This window comes from Belonocnema kinseyi, chromosome 9 (assembly GCF_010883055.1).
Source record: "Belonocnema kinseyi isolate 2016_QV_RU_SX_M_011 chromosome 9, B_treatae_v1, whole genome shotgun sequence".
In the NCBI taxonomy this organism is placed as follows: domain Eukaryota; kingdom Metazoa; phylum Arthropoda; class Insecta; order Hymenoptera; family Cynipidae; genus Belonocnema; species Belonocnema kinseyi.
In genome coordinates, this window is record NC_046665.1 from 50,974,821 (window position 1) to 50,996,703 (window position 21,883).

A 21,883-nucleotide genomic window follows, 5' to 3' on the forward strand; every position below is an offset into this window, starting at 1 on the left:
TTTGAAAAATAAAATTCGAAAATTTTTTCTAAAGCCTCCAGGGGACTTCGTTTTCGCACGAAAAAATTTTATGTGCCCTTATTGCATCCGGACCCACAATTGGCGTTTTTCTTTCCGACACAAAAATTTCCTTAATTAGACGACGTGGATTCCACAATCTATCATTGGTGCTGTCTGACATCAAAAGAAAGCAATTAATAAAAAAAAGTGGAAAGTTCAAATTTCGAGAGTTATTAGCATGCAAAAGCATGTAAGAAATTTTTTTTAGGATAATTTGATTTGCAAAACCTGTTTCGATCATTTTTTATCCGAGCGTATAAAATGATTAAATAGGATCATTTTCATATACCTGCAATACTGAATAAAAATGTCGTCCATGAAAAATAGAGGGCTGAAATACTCTTTGAAATTGACATTGACTGTGGTATACATGTTTCCGGTGCGTAAGAATTGGATACCTTCTGTTACGGTGAAATGCATATAGGGCTCTGTTGTGTTCTCTGTATTGCAAGTTGCATTGAATTACAGTTTACATAAGCAAAACAAGCAAGAGCTTCTGTACGAATAGTAACCTCTGTGTGTAGGGTACTTTCAACTTAGAAATGTCTTTCCACCACTACATATCTACATATCTAGATACGAATATGCGAACATTATTACCCATGTATAGAAGTCTATTCTCAGGGGATCGTCAGGAGCTTCGCAATTTTAGTAATATCCTATGGAGTGGACCTTAAACATCTCGACCTGATTGGCGTGCTTCGAGACCGATTCTAACTCATGATCTGGCAATGTACAATGTAATATCGATTTGACTTATCCTAAGGGAGATTTGAATACCAATCTTCGAGAAAATGCCTCTCTCTATGGGAACTATTACGTGGAATCTATATCTAATTTAAAAAATGACAGTGGTATTGTATAAATATTTAGAAAACTATAAAAAACGAACACGCGCTCTATTATTATTTTCGTTTACCTCACGCAATATTTAAATTCAAATATAAAATAAATATTATAACAAAATTGTTTTATTTCATTGTATAGGAAAGTTTATTATAATAATGAATAAACGATGTTTAGCAGAAACTAGTATTTATTCAGAAAAAACAACATTGAGGTTCAATACACGGAGAATACAACTGCTCGTTTGACGCGACGGTCACGACGAACTCTCTAAGCAACGAGTGCAGCGCTTACAGGCTAAAAGGGTCCTGCTCAGGTCAAAAATCGTGTTCATGAGAAGAACTGTATAAGCGTAATAAATAGATGTTGTGTCATTCATGCATGCACACAGATAAACATACAAATTATATCAAGGTTTCTCTGTTAAGAAAACCAACACATAGTATACACTTGTATTATCTAGAAAAATTAAAAAGAAAATCAAGAATAATATTGTGATAATTGGTGAAAATTGCTTAACGTCCGAATCAACGTGTAGTTTTTCATTGTTGTTCAAAATTGTAAGTTTGATTTTTTGACGTCAAATGATTTTTTTTGTTAAATGACCAATTTCGAGTGAAAACTGCAACGAAATCAAAAATTGTAAATTAAATGACTGAATGATAATCTCAAGAATAATTATTATCTGAAATATCTTATGATTTAAGGACAAAATTATTCCAATTTTCAATAAAAACCACTAATGTAACATAACATGACAAAAAATGGGTCAAATTGTAAATTCAAATTTTACATGAATGCTTGTAGTACAGAACTATATGAACACGATTTTTCTAAAATGAGTTTATTGCATAAGAAATTCTTAAAAAATCAAATGAACGTTGACATAAAAAAATTGTGTTTAAATTCTTATTTTTTGACACAGTAGAAAAATTTTATTTAATTTTTAGTTAGAATTTTAGTGGAGTATTTTAGCGAAGTAGTCCTTTTTTTATTAATAAAATATACAATTTTTCTCATAAAAAAAGTTTGTTCGCTTTATTTTATACTTTCAAACCTAACCTATTTGATACTATTTTCAGAGTAAAGGGCATGACGTTTTCTTGCTCTATCTCAAAACTTGAGATCTTGATAAATATTTTTGTGAAAAAGAGTCAAATAGCTAAATAAAAAATTTCTTGCGTTTTTTAGCATAACAAAATGTAAAAAAGGAGACAAAATTTGTTGGTTTATAAAAGGGAAGTCTTAAACTAAATTCCAGTTAAAGGCTTGAGACGATACATACAAAATAACACAAATGGCAACAATTTTTTTTGCGTAAGGTCCATTGGACCCAGAGTGATCAATACGTTAATTTTAGGAGGTGTGACCGATACAGGTTAAATAATGTCTTTAATATTTACAGAACATTTTTCGCCGCATTAAGTTTGAATTGCAAAACCCACAGCTATATACTTTTTAAGTGTTTAATATCCGATTTTGTGAAGCAAAATGTCAAACTAATTTAATCACGTATTTTCGCAATACAGAAACTCTTTGAATAATTTATTACGAATTTCTGTTTGCCATCATTCCGTAACAAAGTAACTAATTAGCCTAAAATTATTAGGATGTAATGGAATTAGTAAATTGATTGAATTTCGGTTTTCATGTGAAATTCCGTAATAATGAACGATTTGATACATTTCTACTCTAAAATCAAAAGTATGCAACGGTATGCAAATTATCCCTTTATGGTAAACCCACCCATAACATATTTGAGCAGATACTTTGGATTTGTACAAAATGTTTGAAAATGTAGAAAGAAATTGAAATTGCTTTAATCAAATCCATATAAAGACTAATGAATTATGTAAAATCGAAATGATTGGCCACGTCTTATAATAATATTTATTATGTACGCAATTAATTTTTTGTTCAGACTAAATTCCATGTCAGCGTTCTTTCTATAACTTTTTGCTAATTATTTCTGCTTGCTAATTAACAATGTATTGCATTTTTCTGTTTAAAGATGGGTTACATGAACGTCGTGATTCCTCCTGATATAATGGACGATGAATCGTCGAATGGCTTGGTAACTCATGAAGGTGGAAATATCAGACTCAAGTGCATAGCAACAGGTACACCTGAGCCCACTGTCACTTGGAAACGAGAGGACGGTCGAAATATTGTTCTTCGTGAGAATGGACAGAAAAAATGTAGGTTCAATCAGTTTATACGTATTCTATAGAAAACAAGTATTTAGTACTCGATTTCGGAATCAATATGAAACTCGTAAGAATGATAAATCTTATATTAGAAGTAAGAGATCAAAGCGTGATAAAGCCACTTAAGTTACTTTATCACATTGAGAAAATCATAAAAAATTAGTTCAAAGCTCCGCTTCCAAACTTTCTCTCCCTTACTTCCTATAATTTCCCCTATGTCCCCCTCTCCTCACTTCCCGAGCCTGCACTCTCCAGCTTATACATCCCCACCTACATTTCTCTTGACTTCCCCTACCCACTCCCAATCCTCTCACTTCCCATACTTATCCTTCCCACATTTCACCCACTTATCCTACTTTATACCCTCATTTCCCCTTCCTTAATTTCTCCTAATTTCCACAACATAACTTCCCTTACATCTACTCATTCCGCACCCCTCATTTCCCTTACTTCTCGTCCTATCATTTTCCGTCGCTTCCCCCATATCCCCTTCCATCATTTCTCTTCACTTTCCCTCCTTAAAAAAAAAATTACAGGCGAACGAACAACCGTCAAACACTATAAGGGTTTCCGGTCAGGGCTACGAAACCCTACAAATGACATACCTTCCAAGCCTAAAATTGTACTGTTGATAATAGGATCATTTGGTAGGTCCGTCCACTCAGCGCCGCCACCAAGGCAAATTATAGAATGGAACACGCCATATTTTTTTTACTTTTTTGCTAATTTTGTGCTAAAAAAATTTTTTTTTTCTCTTTAAGCTTCGTAAAAAAGGGTGGCGGCGCTAGCAGGACGTCCACTCAGCGCCGCCACCTACGAAAACTCACTAAAAATGATTATAATGCGATAAACGATACGTGGAGATTTGTTTTATTTTTTTTTTGCTTTATGACGACATATATTACGTTTCCCAAAAAACTACCCCTAAGTCTCACACAACTACCCCCTGTCATCAAAAACGTTTTCAAAATGGGAAAACTACCTTCAACAATGTAAACATGATTTAGGACTTCAAATTAATCACATCACACATGAAAATTTCGCCCTCTTTATAATTTCCCCAAAACTATCCTTCCACGTGAACGTATGCAGCAGAACATTTATATGTATGAAAAGAGCATTAAAAATAATCAAACTTAGAAGAAACTGTTAGTTGATATTTTTTCTCTTTTTTTGCTCTTCGATAATATACAATACGTTACCCAAAAACTACCTCTAAGTCATATGTACCCTCCCATCGTCATCAAAAACGTTTTGAAAGTTGGAAAATCACCTTGAACAATCCAAAAATGATTTACAACTCCTAATTGATTACATGGCACTTTAAAATTTCCCCCTCTTCATAATTTTCCCGCAAAACTACCCTTCCACGTGAGCGTATACAGCGGAACATATATATGTATGAAAAAAGCATAAAAAATAATACAACTTAGAAAACACTGTTAGTTGATATTTTTTTGCTCTTTTTTTTCTCTCTGATAATATATAAAAAGTTCCCCAAAAACTACCCCTGAGACATACATGCTCACCCCTCGTGATCAAAAAAGTTTTAAATGTTGCAAAACCACCTTGAACAATGTAAAAATGATTTAGAACTCCAAGTTAATTACATGCCACTCGAAAATTTCTCTCTAATTATAATTTGCGCAAAACTACCCTTCCACGTTAACGTATGCAGTAGAACATATATATATGTATGAAAAAAACAAAAAAAATAATAAAGCTTAGAAAACACTGTTAGTCGATATTTTTTTGCTCTTTTTTTGCTCTTCGATAATATATAATACATTATTAGTAGTAGTCGTTTTTTGGGGAACGTAACACTGAGTGGAAGTCCTGCTAGTGCCGCCACCCTTTTCTCCGAAGTTTAAAGAGCAAAACAATTTTTTAGCATAAAATTAGCAAAAGAAAAGCAAAAAATATGGCGTATTCCATTTTATAATTTGCCTTGGTGGCGGCGCTGAGTGGACGGACCTTCATTTGGTGCCAAAATGATTCCATTTAACTTCGAGGCCTAAGATTTGAAGGCTTGAAATGGTTTTATGTGATGTAAAAAGATAACAACAAAAAGTCATATCTTCCTAGCTCTCCTGAAAGACCGTCGCTTTTTACTCCCCAAATTAGAAAAAACCGGAAAATATTCCAAAAAATGTCCTAACTTTAACATCTTACATTTTATTACTTTAAATGTTTTTACTTTAATGTGCAAAATTACAAAAAAATTTGAATTTCCCTAACTATTCTGGGATATCTCCTATTTTTTACTCTTCAGATATTGACAAATAAAAAAAAATCCCAAAATCAGAGACATCAAATTTGATGGCGTAGAATGTTTCCATTTTCATGTCTAAAGACAGCCCAAAAAAGTTGTATTCCCCTGGGTCTTCCAGAGCACCATCGTTTTGTACTCGTACCTCTTAAATAATAAACAAAAATCGAAAACAATTTCGAAAAATGTCCTAACTTGAACATCTAAAATGTTACCAAATTTCATCATGATTCCAATTAATGTGCAAAGATACCCGAAAAAGTTGACTTCTTGAACATTTTCCGCATATTCTTGTTTTCTAGCCTTAATATATTGAAAAATAAAAGAAAATCGAAAAATGCCTAAACGACAGGACCTACAATATTATGGCTAAAAATGGTTCCATTTTCATGTGGAAAGATAACACAAAAAGTGTTATTCCCTGGGCTTTCCAGAACACCCCCGCGTGCTACCCTTAACATATTAAAAAATATAAAAAATTCTAAACAGGTCCTAACTTTGAGACCAAAAATTGTAAGGCTTCAAATGGTTTCATTTTGTATCCAAAGACATACAATGTTGCATCCACCTAGCTCTTCTGGAACACCCTCATTTTTTATTTCCTAAAATAATAAACAAAAATCTAAAACGATTCCAAAAAATGTCCTAACTTCAACATTCAAAGTGTTACCGAATGTTATCATGGTTCCAATTGATGTACAAAATTACCAAAAAATTTGAGTTAGTGGTAAGTAGGCGTATGTATTTTGACACGCTGATCACGAATATGATCGTCAAAATACCTGCAAATGTAATTTTCAAGGTCAAAACCACCAAAAAACTATAAAATTTTCATGTTTTCCGTTTATTTCAGTTAATAATAAAAATTTACAAACAAGTTTTAAATCAAAGTTGTAGATCTTTCAATAACACACATTCTATGTTGAATATTTTTAAACCCTACGACTGATATTTTTCGAGAAAATATACGATGAATATGAACAATCGCAGAAATACTGCAAAATCTTTAGCAGTTCGACGTAAATTGTATAAAAAATTATAAAAATTATAAAATTTTAACAACAATATGTATTTTTAAAAGATCTAATAATTTTTAACTGTTTTAATTATTTTTAAAAGATTCTTCAGATATGCATATTGTCAAGCTCGAATGTCATACATTGCGAAATTAGTGACTTTTGAGAATAGGGACGTCCGACTTCATTTGTTTCTCTCAAACTGCACGAAAATCATTTCCATTCGTGAAGTTGTACGTCAACTTCATATGCATACACATTACTTAAAAACATTACATTATACAAAAGATATGAATTTTCGCATTAATAACATTATAGATTAAAGGCTTTTAATACTATCTCGAACATAACCTCACTTTTGAAATCTCATTGTACGTGCCCCATGTGCGTTAGTCAAACAAAAAACATTCCAAAAGAATATTAAAAAGATTCCAAAATATTTATAATTGAAATTCATTTATGAACGTGTGTGTGTAATAGCTCTAAATTTGAAAATTGTTTTTTAAAACAGAATAGTTTTTTCCGAAATGCAAACTCTTAACGATAAATTCATGAAATATAAACAGTTCAATAATGTAGAAAGACATGTAAAGACATGTGTCACTGCATATTCATCTTATAATTATATAAATTAAAATTTCTTGTTTACATGTAAGATTAGAAAATAATTTGATAAAGTATGGCCCGTTTACTTTATGAACATATAAGGGGAATCTTTCATTCTTTGTTTAATTCATTTTATTTTATGGATATACATTCAAACAAAGATGAATATTTTGTTTATTTATCTCTTACTCCTCACAAATTATATGGCACTCTTCAAAGGGACTTTTTCCTCGGCTATGTCTTTTTCAGAGTATATCAGAAATAAGTCACTTTGCAGACCTGTTCTCATTACTTTCTCCTCTATATAATAGCCTAAAGTAATGAAGTAGTAAGTTCTCAAACTAGTTACCAAAGTTCTCTATTTCCAAACTATAGAGTGCTCTAAGAGTATTCTCAGGTTAAAGTTCCAAAAATAAAATGGTACAAGGTTGAAATTCATCAACGTTTGTATACATATTAATTTATAATATTCTGTACTCTACCTTACAAAGTTTTTAAATGGCTCACAAGAATTTAATGTTTTTATCAGAGATACGTAAAGACTGGGGTGATTTAAAATCACTTTTTTTCGAGGGCAATAATTCCCCCAAATTTCCGCTCGAAAATTTCCCATGTAAAAAATGACCAAAAATTTTTTTTGGCATTTTTTAAATAACTTCTGAGAGTTTGAAAATATTACTAAAAATATCGAAAAATATCAATTCACTACGAAGTCTACATCATTCAGGACTTTATTCTAATTTTTTTTCCAAACATTATTATTGTTGGCCTAGTGGAATAATAATCAATATTTTAAAGTAAATTTTAATTATTTAAACAAATTCCCAAGAATGAAAAAATTATATGTTTGATACATAGTGAAAAAAATTATTCTTAATATTTCCCATTATGTATAATTTTTCTGTCTAAGTCCATGTATTTAAGCAATTGTATTTCTGAAAAACTCGGCTTTTAGCTTATAAAATCTTAATCAAGGTTGCCTTTCAATATACCTTATACGTTTTCAATCTATTATTTAACAAACTCTTCTTGCTTGAAACCAGTTCAATCGATTGAAATAATTTTTTACAGGAATTTTTTTATTTTTTTTATCTTCTGTTACAAATATTGCAACCAGTGATAACTGAAAACATGAATTTTATTTTTCATTATCATACATTTGTTAAACAATTAGTTATTAGTTATTTCCAGTTTTTCATTGTGTTGCCCTAGAAAAGTCCGTCTGACTGGAAATGAATTCCATCCTATGATTTTGAGAACCAAAATAATATCACCACTGATGCAATTTCAAATAAAAAAATTGTTAATAAAAAACTGTAAAACTTACAAAAAGAGTTACTTTAACAATGTTTTTTTTCAATTCAATTTATTCTTACAATCCCTACTTTAAAATTTATAAAAAATTGTTCAATTCTAATAAATGATGGCTCATTCTTTCAGAAAAAATATTATCTAGTTCTCTATACTGTTTCCATTTTAATAAATAAACATTTCTAACGCTGAAATCATTGGAAGAAGATTGTAACGAAAATCGTTTTAAACAACGACGCTGAGAACAATAGTGATAACAACATTTTAATTTTTAAACATTTTGTTCAGATAACTTTTCTTTTACAGCACACGTACATTTATGGAAGTATCAGTAATGTAGATCAATGATTATTGAGGCAGTTAGATTCGTTTGTCAGAATTATCCATTTTTTAAAAAAAATTGCAAAAGTAGTGCAAATTTCAATGTTTTTTTAAAATTTAAATTAATTTTAATCTAATAAACATTTTTCAATGTCCTCGGGGGCATCACAGTAAAAACTTAGGGTTATATTTTGTTGCAGATAAAATTGTAATGGTGTTCACTGTACCTCGGTAGGGATTCAGATATCTCTCGAACTTGGGGTACGACATATCGAGTATGTAGGGTACGAAATACCGACTAGGTGGGGTACTAAAAGTCAGTTGTTACTGTTTTGAAACTTGGTTTGGAGGTATGAGCATGATTAAAATTACCAGGGGTGGGATTCCGATGCCCGCTAATCTAGTTTATCGAATCTCTCTTTCTAACGCATGAAGGTTTAGAATGTTCATTATATTTTTCGAGGTATTATTTATTGCAGAAAAAGGTTTAATGCTCGAGTTATTCATATAAATTTCCGTATTTTGTTGGCGAGAAGTTCAAATCGGAGTTCTGTTACTTCCATTTAAATAATTACGAAACAAACAGTACGAGAATTGAGTAGAAATTTACATATCGACAAAAAATAAATTATTATTTAAATTGCATAGTTCTATAGCCGATAAATAATTGTAGATTTAGTTCTCGTATTTTTTACTTCTAATCTAAATACGTTTTTTTTAATTAATGAAATTGAACCTATTATTATAAATAACAATGTTAAAATGGTATCATAGTATTTAACTTTAATAATAAAGTAATGCTTTAAAAAATATTTCAAACTTTCTAGATTAATGAGTTGTAATAGAAAATTTGATTCAATAGTTTTTAATTTGATCAAACTGAATTTGTACGTTTTCCTAATGTTTTTTTTTTAATTCAGTCAAATCTGAGGATGCGACTATTACGCGTATAGAAAGACCTTTTCAGCTCAAATATCGAACAGGTTCATGCTTGGGGAATTTATAATCCATATGCTCTACTTTTCTAGTAATCTTCACATGCCTATGCTCCACCATGTATTCTTATTAAGGTACGAATTATTCAAGATAAAAAGTTACATTCTGAGCAAACGTGGATATCTCTAGAATACGCAGTAGTGATTCTTGTGTATTTTTAAATTGACACATGGCCTCACATAACCTAAAAATAAAAAGGAATAACTACTACGCATGCCAGAGATGTCCCCGCTCTGCCACCACTGACTGGGGCTGGGGGATAAGCTATCTCTCTCGCACAGCAACGTGATTGGTCTTTTCAATTTTGCTCCATAATTAGCTCTTCACTTGCGCATACTTGTGAACTATCTAACTTTCGTTTAGAGAAGAGCGGTAAACAGCCAATCAGATTGCTGCGCGAGAGAGATAGCTTATCCCGCTAACTCATAGTCTGTCTCTTTTATTTTGCCAATAACTCTGCCATTGCCTGGTTCCTTCCAGTTCTATATGCGCTAAGATTTATAGTATTAAGTATTTCAAGTTGTGACGTCAGCTGGAAAGATGTCTGTACAATGAGGGCCGAACAATAATACAAATCCCAAAGTTTAAAACTTAATTTAGTTGATAATTTGGGGGGAAAAATATTTTTCACGCTTACCAAAAAAATATCAGTTCTATTATTCAATTTAATAGTTCTTGAAAAATAAAAATATTATATGAGTACACTTATCGTGAAAAATAATTATTTTCCAAGTTATTATAAAAATAACGTTTCGTCCCATGTGTTTGGTATTATTGTTTGGCTATCAGCGTGCAGACATCTTGGATATACCCACCTAATCTGAAATACCTAATGGTTAAATTTTACAAAGTGCGAATAACGCACCTGCTAAACTTCAATGACCATGACGTACAATTAGCAAAGCTGTAAAAATAATAAACAATGCATTTAGACATGGCTATTTCAAATCTTAAAAAGTACTATATTTAAGAAGTTACGAACGCGTAGATTATGCGTCGAATGACGTTTTCATTTCGTAACCCAAGAAATGGTCACGTTGTACCCAAAGTAGTCAGTACTTCGTTCCCCAAGTGATGGACACTTCGTACCCCAAGTGATTGGGAATCTGTACCCTACATTACGGTGTAGCATTCACACCGCAAGGGTAATTTTTGTTGCAGGTATATGGTACCCTAATATTGGTGGTTCATTAACACTGTCTTTTTTCTGTGATATCAATTATGAATTTCTATAAAATTATTAATTATAATAATAATTATTATTAATACAAAATTCGCCCTGGCTTGTTTTGTAGAGAGTTCTGATTATTTACAACATCTTTAATCGAAAAACAATCATATTATCCTCTCTTTTGTTCTTGACTAAACAATAAAAAGAAAAAAGGTCGAAAAAAGTAGATTTTTCGATGGAAGAAAAAATTCGTGATCATTAATCAAATTACCGAGTTTTTCTTCGTTTTCTCGATTTTCAGATCAACTAGACACACTGCTCTTGTTTAATAAAAAAAGGAATCAAATAAACAAAAGAAGTGCATTTCATTTTTAATTGAAATTTTAGGTAAAGTAACATTTTATGAGTTTGCACTATCTCTGCAAATTTGAAACTATAAAATCTCTTTTTATGTTTTTAAATGGACAGTTAAGTTTTCAAATACTATAATTTCATCAAGCACTATCATTTACGTAAAACACACGCTAAATGCTTCCTTCATATCATGATTAATAAACAAATGATTTACAACCATTAGTTTACAAACCAAATAAAATTCTTTTTTATGCTGAGTATTTATTTAGCGAATTGAAATAAGACATCAAATGACTGAAGTATGAGAAATATTTACAAGCTACTTTAGAAATACGAATTAGCTTTAAATTACCAAGATTTTAAGCCGAAATATATGTAGTATTTAGAGGAAAAAATTGAATTTTAAACATAATAATTCACTTTTTAACGAAGAAGTACATTTTTTCAAACAAAAAGAATGAATTTTCGATAAAACATAATTTGATTTTTTTACTGGGTTCAATTAATTCAGTTAGCATTTAAGGTAGTTGTGCCAGGTCTGGAAAAAAAGTATTTTATGATTTTAAAAATACAAAGATATTATTTATTATCTCTCACAAAAGAAAAACGTTATTTTTTAGGAAAGGGTTTAAAGCTTACACAAAATAATAATATTAACAACATTCATTGTAATTTAATTATTTCTTACTGCTGCTTCTTACCAATTTGACCAAGTGAGTAAAATAATAATTAATACAAAATATGAAACATAATTGGTGAGACAATTTATTATTATTTATAACTATCTTTCCTTGTATAATTCCTAGGAAGTTGCAGTTTTTTCTGAATATCTAAAATTTTTGTGAACTTTCTTCTTATTGAGTTAATAATTATTGCAAGTCAGGAACAAATATGAAATATTAATTTAAACAAATGACTGTTACTAACTACTTCAAGGATAATTTACATATAATATGATCTATTTAGAACATTCAAAGAATATTTCAAATATATGTTTTATTAATATAGATGAAGAAAGTCAAAAACAATAATAATTGACTTACACAATTATTTTTGTTAAACTTAATTAACTATAAAGTCACTTCAAATGAAAAGCAGACAAATGTGTAGTTAAAAAATGTCAGAAAAACCGCAATTTTCTACCATTAAAGCCATGTGATGAGTGAGTCACATGACCAGTTTCCTACCTTACCGCCACTTTCTTTATTTCCCAACTTATATTCACACGGAACGTCACATCGCGTTGAAAATTTAGGATACTAAGCAAGAAGCACTAAGAATGGTGGGCCTGGTGTTAAATTTGTATTTAAAAAAAAAGTTTTTTGTCGCAAATATTTTTTTTTTTGCTTTTTTTATAATTATTAAAGTTTAAGACCAGACCCACCTTTCTTATTGCTTCTTATTTATTATCCCAAATTTTCAACTCGATGTGGCGCTTCGTGTGAGAATAAGTTGGGAAATAACAGGGACTGAGAGCGAAATGCATGAAGAGCGTAAAATCCGATCCTCGCCAGCTATTCTCCTATTTATATTTTCTCAGCGTTACGAGCGAGGATGCTCGATGCGAGCTTCGCCAGCTTCGCGAGAAAGGAGACTGAGTGGCCGAGAGACCACTGCGAAACTCGACGTTGCCAGATGCGAGCTTCTTCGTGAACGCGCGAAGGCGGCGAAGCTCACCGATCAGGACTGCAGACGCAGAAATCATGTCGAGTTCATCATTAGCGGGCGCCTACTCGTATCATAGATACGAGTACGTTGTTCGATATCTGAACCGTTCTCCAGAACCATAGGCTGAATTATAACGAGGAGAAGAAGAGTTTCTTTGTTCGGGGCGCTCACCGCTCATATAGCAGAATATAAATGTCATTAGATGACACTGCGTCACACGCTATATAATTAAATACGTTACATTATTTGTGGGCTTTACTTGAACTTTCCTTTAGAATTTGATTTTACATATGATCTGTAATTAATCTATTTATATATTTTGTTGAAAATTCATATACTTTTATTAAAAATTCATCTCTAGTTGAAAAATCATCTTTTCAACATTCTCATCCTAATGTGAAGGTATTGGTTACATGCAAAATTTCACTTTGTCGATTTTCATCAAATCTCCACGTTTTGAGACCCACTGAGTCAGAAAAAAACAATTTGTACGAAGTTGTTTGTCTGTCTGTCTGTATTCTGTAGGCACGATAACTTTCAAAAAATTGATCAGATTGGATTCTGCTTTGGCACACTTTTTTAAACATAAAAAGAAAGAACAAGTTCGTAAACCAGCTATTTTGGATCAAAATTCAAAAATTGAGCACGTTTTCAAAATTCTTGAAATCACATTTTTTTAAGATTTCAAAATTCTATGAACGATCATTCATAGTACTCAGAAACCCAAACAATTTATTCTAATGACTTTTTTCTATAAAAAGAAAATGATCAGAGTTAGAGCAATTTCAAAATAAAAAAAAAAACTAAAATGACGATTTTAAGCCAAACAACGTATCATATGGAAAAAAGTCAAGAGAAGGAAAACTTTTTTTTTAAAACCCTACAAGACTATGATAACAGCTTTTTTAATTTGGTCGAAAAGTTGAAAATTCCAAAGTTGATCGTAACAAAAATGTTTGAAATCACATTTTTTCAACATTTCAAATTTCTATGTTCGATTGTTCATAGTATTCAGAAATTCAAACAATTTATCCCTATGACTTTTTTATGTGAAAAAAAAATTATCAGAGTTAGAGCGTTTTCAAAATGAAAAAAAAACTAAAATGAACATTTTAAGTCAAACAACGCACGATGTGAAAAAAAGTCAGTAGAAGAAAAACGTTGCTTTTTGAGAGCCCTACAAGATTATGATGACAACTTTTTTAATTTGGTCGAAAAGTTGAACATTGCAAATTTGACCTTACTAGATATAATGAAAAATGCGAAAATTCCATTTTTTGGTCAAACTATGCAAGATACGCAAAAAATGAATAAGCTAAAATTGCGCGCCCTGGAAAGAGCTACAAATTTGTAATGAATCAATTTTCGATAGGACGCGTAGTTTTTGATTATAGTCATAAAAAACATTAAAAATTAAAAAATGTTGGGCTAACAACACAAGCTACGAAAAAAAAATGATACGAAACTTGTTTTTCCAAAAAAGAGCTATAATTTTTTATATGACACGTAGTTTTTACTTTAGTCGTAAAAAATTACATGCAAAATAAAAATATTTAATTTTTGTGAAAAAACGACATAAGTAAGAATTAAAATTAACAGACAAAAGTTGTTCGCCTAAAAAGATCTATAAATTTATTATTAAGCATTTTCTGAAAGGACGAGTAGATTTTCTTTCAATCGTAAAAAATAAAATTAAAAATGAAAAAATTAAATTTTTGGAAAAATATAGAAATATAGAAATAGAAAAATACATTTTTTCATTAACTTTTCGGTTGAAAATTCAACTCTTTTATTGAAAGTTTGTCCTTTTCATTTTAAAGTTTACTTGTTTTAGAAGAAATAAAATCTTTTTTTTTATATAAAAATGCAACTATTTGGCAGAGAATTTAACTATTCTGTTAAAATTTTATCCTTTTCGATAAAAAAATCGTCTTTTTGGATTGAAAATTCCATTTTTTTCGTACAAAATTACTTTTTTGTTACAAAAATGCAAGACAAATTTCATATTTTTTTATAAAAATGCCACTATTTGCTAGAGAATTCAACAATTTTGTTCAAAAATCATCCATTTCGGTTAAAAATTCGTCTTTTTGGATTCAGAATTAAATTTTTTGGTAGAAAAGTATTTCTTGTTAAAAGATTCATAGTTTAACCGTGAAAACTCGACTAAAATCTTTTTCAACATAAAATTCATCTATTTTTTAGAAAATTTATCTTTTTGCTTTAAAACTTCATCTATTATAGAAGAAATTCCATCTTTTGTATGAAAATGCAACCTTTTTATTAAAAATCGTTCTTCTTTGCTTAATAATTTAACTAATTTGTTTGAAACATTTGGTTGAATCGCTTTGTTAAGAAATCACTTTTTTTGTTAAAGATTTATAGTTGAAAAGTTATATATACTTATAATTGAAAGTTGAAAAGTTATCTCGTTGGTTAAAAGTTTAATTATCTTGTTGAAAATTAATCTTTTTTTTTATTGAAAATTCAACTACTTAGGTCAAAGTTAAGCTACATTGTGAAATATTTGTTTTATTGAAGGCTTATCCCTAGTTGAAAATTTAACAGTTTAGAGGAAAATACTTTTTTTTTGGTTTGGAGTTCATTTTAGAACAGAAAATGTAAGTTTTCCATTTTTTGGATTGATATTTTGTAGTTAAAAATTTGCGTTTTTTGTTTTTGTAAAGAAATTATTTTTTATTTTGAAACCCTCTTCTTTGCGTAAAAATGCATTGGTTTCGTGGAAAATTAATTTCTTGTTGAACAGTCATATTTTTTGTTTGAAAATTGAATTTGTGTAAAGAAAATTTGTGTTCTGGTTTGAAGGTTTATAATTTAAATAAACTTTTATTTATTTTTCGAGTGAAAAATCATTATTTGTTGGAAATCCGTCTTTTTGGTTTTAAAGTTTTTTTCTTTTGCTGTATAAATTTTATTCTTTTTTGATTAAAATATAAAATATAACACTTTTTCGCTGGCAATTTGTCTTTTTAGGTTGAATATTCAACTAACATGTTAAAAATTGAATTATTTTGTTTAAAATTCTAGTATTTTGTTAAGAGTTATCTTTTAAAGTGGTTAACACAGTTTTTAAAAGAAATTAATACATTTCAAAACTTTAAATTTGTATATGAAATACTGTTTTATTCCTCTTATAAAATATTATATGTTAAAAATATCAGAAGATTAAAATGCTGGTATTTCAATATTAATGACTTAAAATGAAAAATTATTCAAAGAAAGATCAGAGAATTATGAAAATGCCACGCATTTAAGATTTTCGAAAGTGGGGTCCTCTTATTCTACTTCGTTCTATTTATTATAGAGTTTCAGTCTAACAATTTTAAGTAATTAATGAGCTACTGCTTTGCATATTTTGAATTTCTGAATATTTCTGAGATAGACAAAAATTTATATGCAACCGTTGATACAACCTGAACAATAAAAATACTGTTAAAAATCATAAATTATTAAATTCTCTTAAATTCTTTTGAATCCTCCTGGATTCTGTCGTATTCTCGGTTATATAACCTGAACTTAAATTCTCGAGAATTTATTAACTCTAACCACAACCACAACAACGTCGATGACGACGATGCCGGATAGGCAGGCAGATACCGACGTAAAACTGAGTTTTCTGACTCAAGGGGCCTCAAAACGTGGACATTTGATTAAATTTGCGAAAGTCATTTTCGCATAAAACGAATACCTTCTCAGTATGAATGAGAATGTAAGAAGAGGATTTTTGTTGTTTTTATATTTTCAAATATCGACAATCAAACTTGTAATTTTGAACATTGTAGGTGCGGTTATAGTAAGGGTGGCTTTTTAGGGGTATCGGTAAACATTCCCACCCACTCCATCATTTGTAGGATAAAAAAAGCGGATTCTTGACGTTTTTATATTTTCAAGTATCGACAATCAAACTTGGGAAAGGGGGAAAAGGGAATTAAGTAATGAAAAAACTTAGTTTCGGGGGCCCAAGCTCCCCCCTGGCTACACCACTGTTCTCGGCAAGGCTCGCGAAGCTCGCAGCGAGCTTCTTCAATGCAGAGGATTCGAGCAACGTCCAGTCTCACTGCGAGGTCTCTCGGCAACTAAGAAGCGCGCCTTTGAATTTCGCGTTGCGCATTGCAAGACTTCGAGGTTCACCCCGTTTCCATTTTCCTCGCGCAAGCAGAGCCCAGCACCGCAACCGGCCACAAGTTTCTCACCATTCCGATAGGAGACTCTTTGGCTAGAAAGAGAGGTGGCAGTAAAGTAGGAATCTGGTCACGTGACCAACTCGTCACATGGCCTTAAGCAAAGAGAACATTATTAATAATAAGAATAATCGTTGAAACATTTATTTTTCTCAACTTGTATTAATTATTACTTTACTCTAATTGAAAACTTGACAAAAGTTAAAAGTTTTGGAAAAGATTTCAATCATCTAGTATTAATATTGAAAAAATCTGTAAACAATAACAATTTTTGAAGCAATTAATTAATAATTAAATAATAACTCACTTAAAGTGAAACGTAGACACAAAGTTTAAAATTTCAACAAAAAAACCCGCAATTTTCGCATTTTTCAAAGATAATATTATTAAAAATAATAAAAAATTCTTTAGACAATTCTGTTTGTTAACAATAATTAACCATTACCTAACTCTAATTGAATATTGGACAAAAAGTGGAAACTTTTTGAGGGAACCGCGACTTTCTATCTCCATTCTAAGAGAAAATTGCTAAAAACAATAATAAATTGTTTAAACAATTTATTAAGAAATATAATTATCAGTGCAAAGTATTATTTTGTGTATCAGAAGCAATTTTCATTGAAAAACCCGCGAAAAAATCATAATTGGCGCCCAAGACTCGCAAAAGCACTTTTTCACTAATGGCGTTTTTTCGGGACCCTATAAAACAGACTGATAGGGGTCATATTTAAAAAGAAGTATTTTATTCATATTATATGGCTATTTAAGAAAAAATTTAGTTTCAATTCGATTTAGCTAAAAATAACGATTCTGAATAAAATGTACAAAAACATATTTTTTCTTATGGAAAATGCGAGTTAAACTTCATGGGGCTTGCGCCATCTGTAAACATATATTTTTTTTGTAACGGAAAAAATGGATTTATTTTTGTGTGAATTCGAATAAATTTCCGATCGATATACATACAAACAAATACGGAAAAAAGTCTCCAATGGATTTTTGCATCACCCTAGTTTATGTACAGAATTCCTAAAAATAAAATCTAGAATTTGGTCGTTGGATTTTTGGTTTTATTTTCAAGAATTCGGTACATTAACTTAATTATTGGACGTTAAATAGAATTTTAAATTTGATTTTAATATAATTTAAAAAACGAACATTTTCAACCTAGTTTACATATGAAAAAAATGCTTATAGAAAACAGGAGAAAAATAATTCCTGAAAAAAATGGAAAACAGCGGAATAAGGGAAATATGATGAAGACTGGAAATATAATATTGACTTAATCGTCCATTTGAAATTAATTCAGAGGATATTATACGAGATTGTTCTGGGTATAAGGCTACATGTAGGTACGCATGCATGTAACGCATTCTAAATCTCGCCAACAATCTGCAGACATTACGGAAGTTACGGCATGTTCCAACAGCACAGCAGTTCCTTGAAATTACCTACGATTCGGCTTCCGGTCCCGGATGCCTCCTATCGCGCTTTTGCCGGACATCTCGAATTTACAATCCGTTTCATCCTATCTACACACGTGTTACACAGATGTAGCTCAACTCTCGGCGGAATTTCAATGGACTTTATGTGACTTTCCATCGAATTGGATGTCATGTTGATCAAGACGAACACCTCGTTTTTACTTAACGTAGTTTACGTCTTAACAGCTCTAAAAACTCTTCTAATATTCTTACAAGACGTCAATAAAATAATAATATAATAATAATAAAAAAATCTTTGGTTAATCGACCAAAAGTTTGGTTGTCCCAATCAAATTTTTTGGTAGCTATGGAATCAAAAAGATAGTTTTGTTGAGCCAACCAAATTATTTTCTTGTAGCGTTTCGATAAAATATATAAAAAGTTTGGTATTCACAACAAAAATATGTTGTAGATTGAACTAACTTATTTGGTTCAATTACTCAAATATTTGTTTGCTCAGCAAAATTATTTTTCAGGCTTAACAAAACTATTGTAGATTTTACCAAATACTTTTACTAAACGAAATAAATATTTATAATCGCAACAAATTTTTTTTTTCGAGCGATCTAAACTTTGGTAGCCTTTACAAAAATTGTTTTGTTAGAGTAATACAATTTTTTCAAGCAACAATTATTTTCTTAAGAGAAAAATGTATTTTGTAAATGAAATATAAAATATTTTCGGTATGATAAAAAACTTAGATGAAGCGGAAGTGAATTACTCTGGATTTTAACGGATTAGGCTGGATTCCTTCTATATACAGAATTACTCTGTATTACCTAAGCTTACTCCAAATTGCATATTATTACTCTGGAATACATAAAATTATTGTAGTTTAGTCCACCTAAATTAGACTACAGCGAATTTTCAACCAAAAAGGATTACTTTTCACAAAATTCATGAATTTTCAACAATATAGATAAACTTTAAATCAAATACGTAGTTAAATTTTCAATCAACAAGATTAAACTTTCTGCCAAAAATACGATTTTTTAACTAAATAGTTTTTAAAGAATGAGTGGAATTTTAAACTAAAAAAAGATCAATTTTCAACCGAACAGTTGAATTGTCATAAAAAAAATTTCACCACAAATAGAATCGTTAAATTTTCAATTAGAAAATTCATTCTCAACCGATAAAAACTAATTATGAACAAGCTAGTTGCAGAATTACAATAAAAATGCAAAAATTAAATTTTCAGTCAAAAAATTTATTTTAAATAAAGAATCAATAAAATAATTTATCTTCGTACAAAAAAGTACAATTTTGAAGCAAAAAGATAATATTTCAATCAAAAAGATTAATTTGCTACCAAAAAAAAAAGAATTTTTGGAAAAAAATTAGGTTTTCAACCAAATAATTCAGTTTGCAAAAACAAAAAGGTGAATTTTCAATCAAGAATCTTAATTTTCTGACAAAAACAATAAATAAATGTCAACAAAATACATGCATTTTTAACTAATCTTTAACAAAAGAATTATTTTTAAATAAAATTGTTAAATTTTCTACAAAGCAGATCATTTTTTCACCCAGCTATTATATTTTCAACAAAAATTATGAATTTTCAAAGAAGAATATTAATTTTCTATCGAAGAAGACGAATTTTCAACTAAAAAAGATCAATCGTGAACCAAAATTGTAATAGTTCAATTTTCAGTTAATAAAATTCATTTGGAAAAAACAATCAACAAAAAAGTTTTAAAATATTTAAATTACTTAATGTAAATTACGACGAATTACGTGAATTATAAGTTAATTACTTGGATTGTACAAGTTATTTCTAATTAATTGGATTCTAAGTGCATTAATCTGGATTCTGGGCGGATTATTCTCAATTTTAAGTGAATTACTTGGATTATCTGATTTTTGTAATCTCTTGGATTACAAGTGGAGTACGTCGTATTACAAATAGATAATCCGGATTAGAACAGGATTACCAGCAGATTGATTTACTCGGAATTACATGCAGATTATAAGTAGATTACTCTAGATTAAGCCGGATTACAAGTGGGTTAGGTGGTATAACAAATGGATTTCGTCGGATTACAATCGGATTACTCCTACTGAATCGAATTATTTTGAACTACCAGAGTTGTTTCCTCCTCGGATTAAAGTTTATAAATATCGAGAAAACTTTAAATTAAAATCTTTACCATTTTCATGACAGGCCTCGGTCTTATTTGAGCATTTTAAAATAGTGTCCATACTAGCATAGATTTTTAAATCCACTGAGATCCTTTAATAATCCCCTTAATTTTTTGAGAACTTCTAAAATTCATGTAAATATCGTCAATCATTTTAAATCACTCAACATCTTCGAAATCCTCTCAAATCTTATCATTTATTTAAAAATCTATAATAAATCCATTCAATGTGGTCAAATCAGTTGAAATTTGTTTAATCCCTGAAATCCGTCGAAATCTATAGACATACTTTGTAATTCAGTTTCAAGTTCTTGAGGAATCCGTTTAAATACCATGAAATATTTTAAACATCATTCATATACATCATTCATAAAATTCTTTCAAATTTTTTTTAAATCCCATGAAATTCTTTGAAACCCCTTAAAAATATTTATATCTCGTGAAATCTCTGGGAATATTTTAATATTCTAAGCTCTTTAAACTCCTTTTAAATCCCTTGAAATTGATCTAATATCTTAAATTTTTGGGTTTCCTAGATATCTCTGAAAAATCGAATAAAACACCGTGAAACATCTTAAAAACTATAAAATCTTTGAAAATTCCTATAAAAAATTATGACATTTTTGAAATTCTATAAATCCCAAAAAATAAAATAAAGCCCTTTAAAATTCTTTTAAATCTATTAAAAAACAATAAATTCTGTTGAAATCCCTTGAACTCTTCAACAATTTTAAAGCCCTTGAAATCTCCTTTAATCCTAAGCAATTTTTTGAAATCTCCTTAAATTCTTCGGAACTCTTTCAATTAAAAGTTTCAAAATATGTTCAAAGGTAAAGTGAAAAAGTAGTTGCATTAGCGATCAATTTGAGAAAATAATAGAATTAGTCTCTTTTTTTTAATAGTAGGAAAGAAATTGCATCGTTTAACCAATTTTTTAATATTGTTGTATTTTTAGGCCTGTTTTTGTTTTAATCATTTGTTTCACCTTAATTATTGAAGTTAAATAAAAAATATTCAAAATTATTAAATTTGCAACCCTATATGCTAGAAGATTGAGTCTTGGGTTTTCCCATATAAAAATATAACCCAAGAAATTGTATACGGGAAACCAACATATGGGGCATTCTTCCTCAACTGCCCCAACTCAAAAAGTCATGTTTTTCGATTGTCTCTAAATTCTGGGAATATGTTCGCCTACCCAACAGTAGTTAATCCACAAACTTATAGA

General features: G+C 29.9%; 1 protein-coding gene across 1 annotated transcript in view; it reads left to right on the forward strand.

Moving 5' to 3' along the window:
- LOC117180538 (hemicentin-1-like) overlaps window positions 1-21,883 on the forward strand; it is a 159,418-nt gene that overhangs the window by 75,717 nt on the left and 61,818 nt on the right. The window contains exon 6 of the mRNA XM_033373035.1: window positions 2,918-3,104. Within this exon, the coding sequence (XP_033228926.1) occupies window positions 2,918-3,104 (187 nt within the window). The remainder of the gene's footprint in view (window positions 1-2,917; window positions 3,105-21,883) is intronic.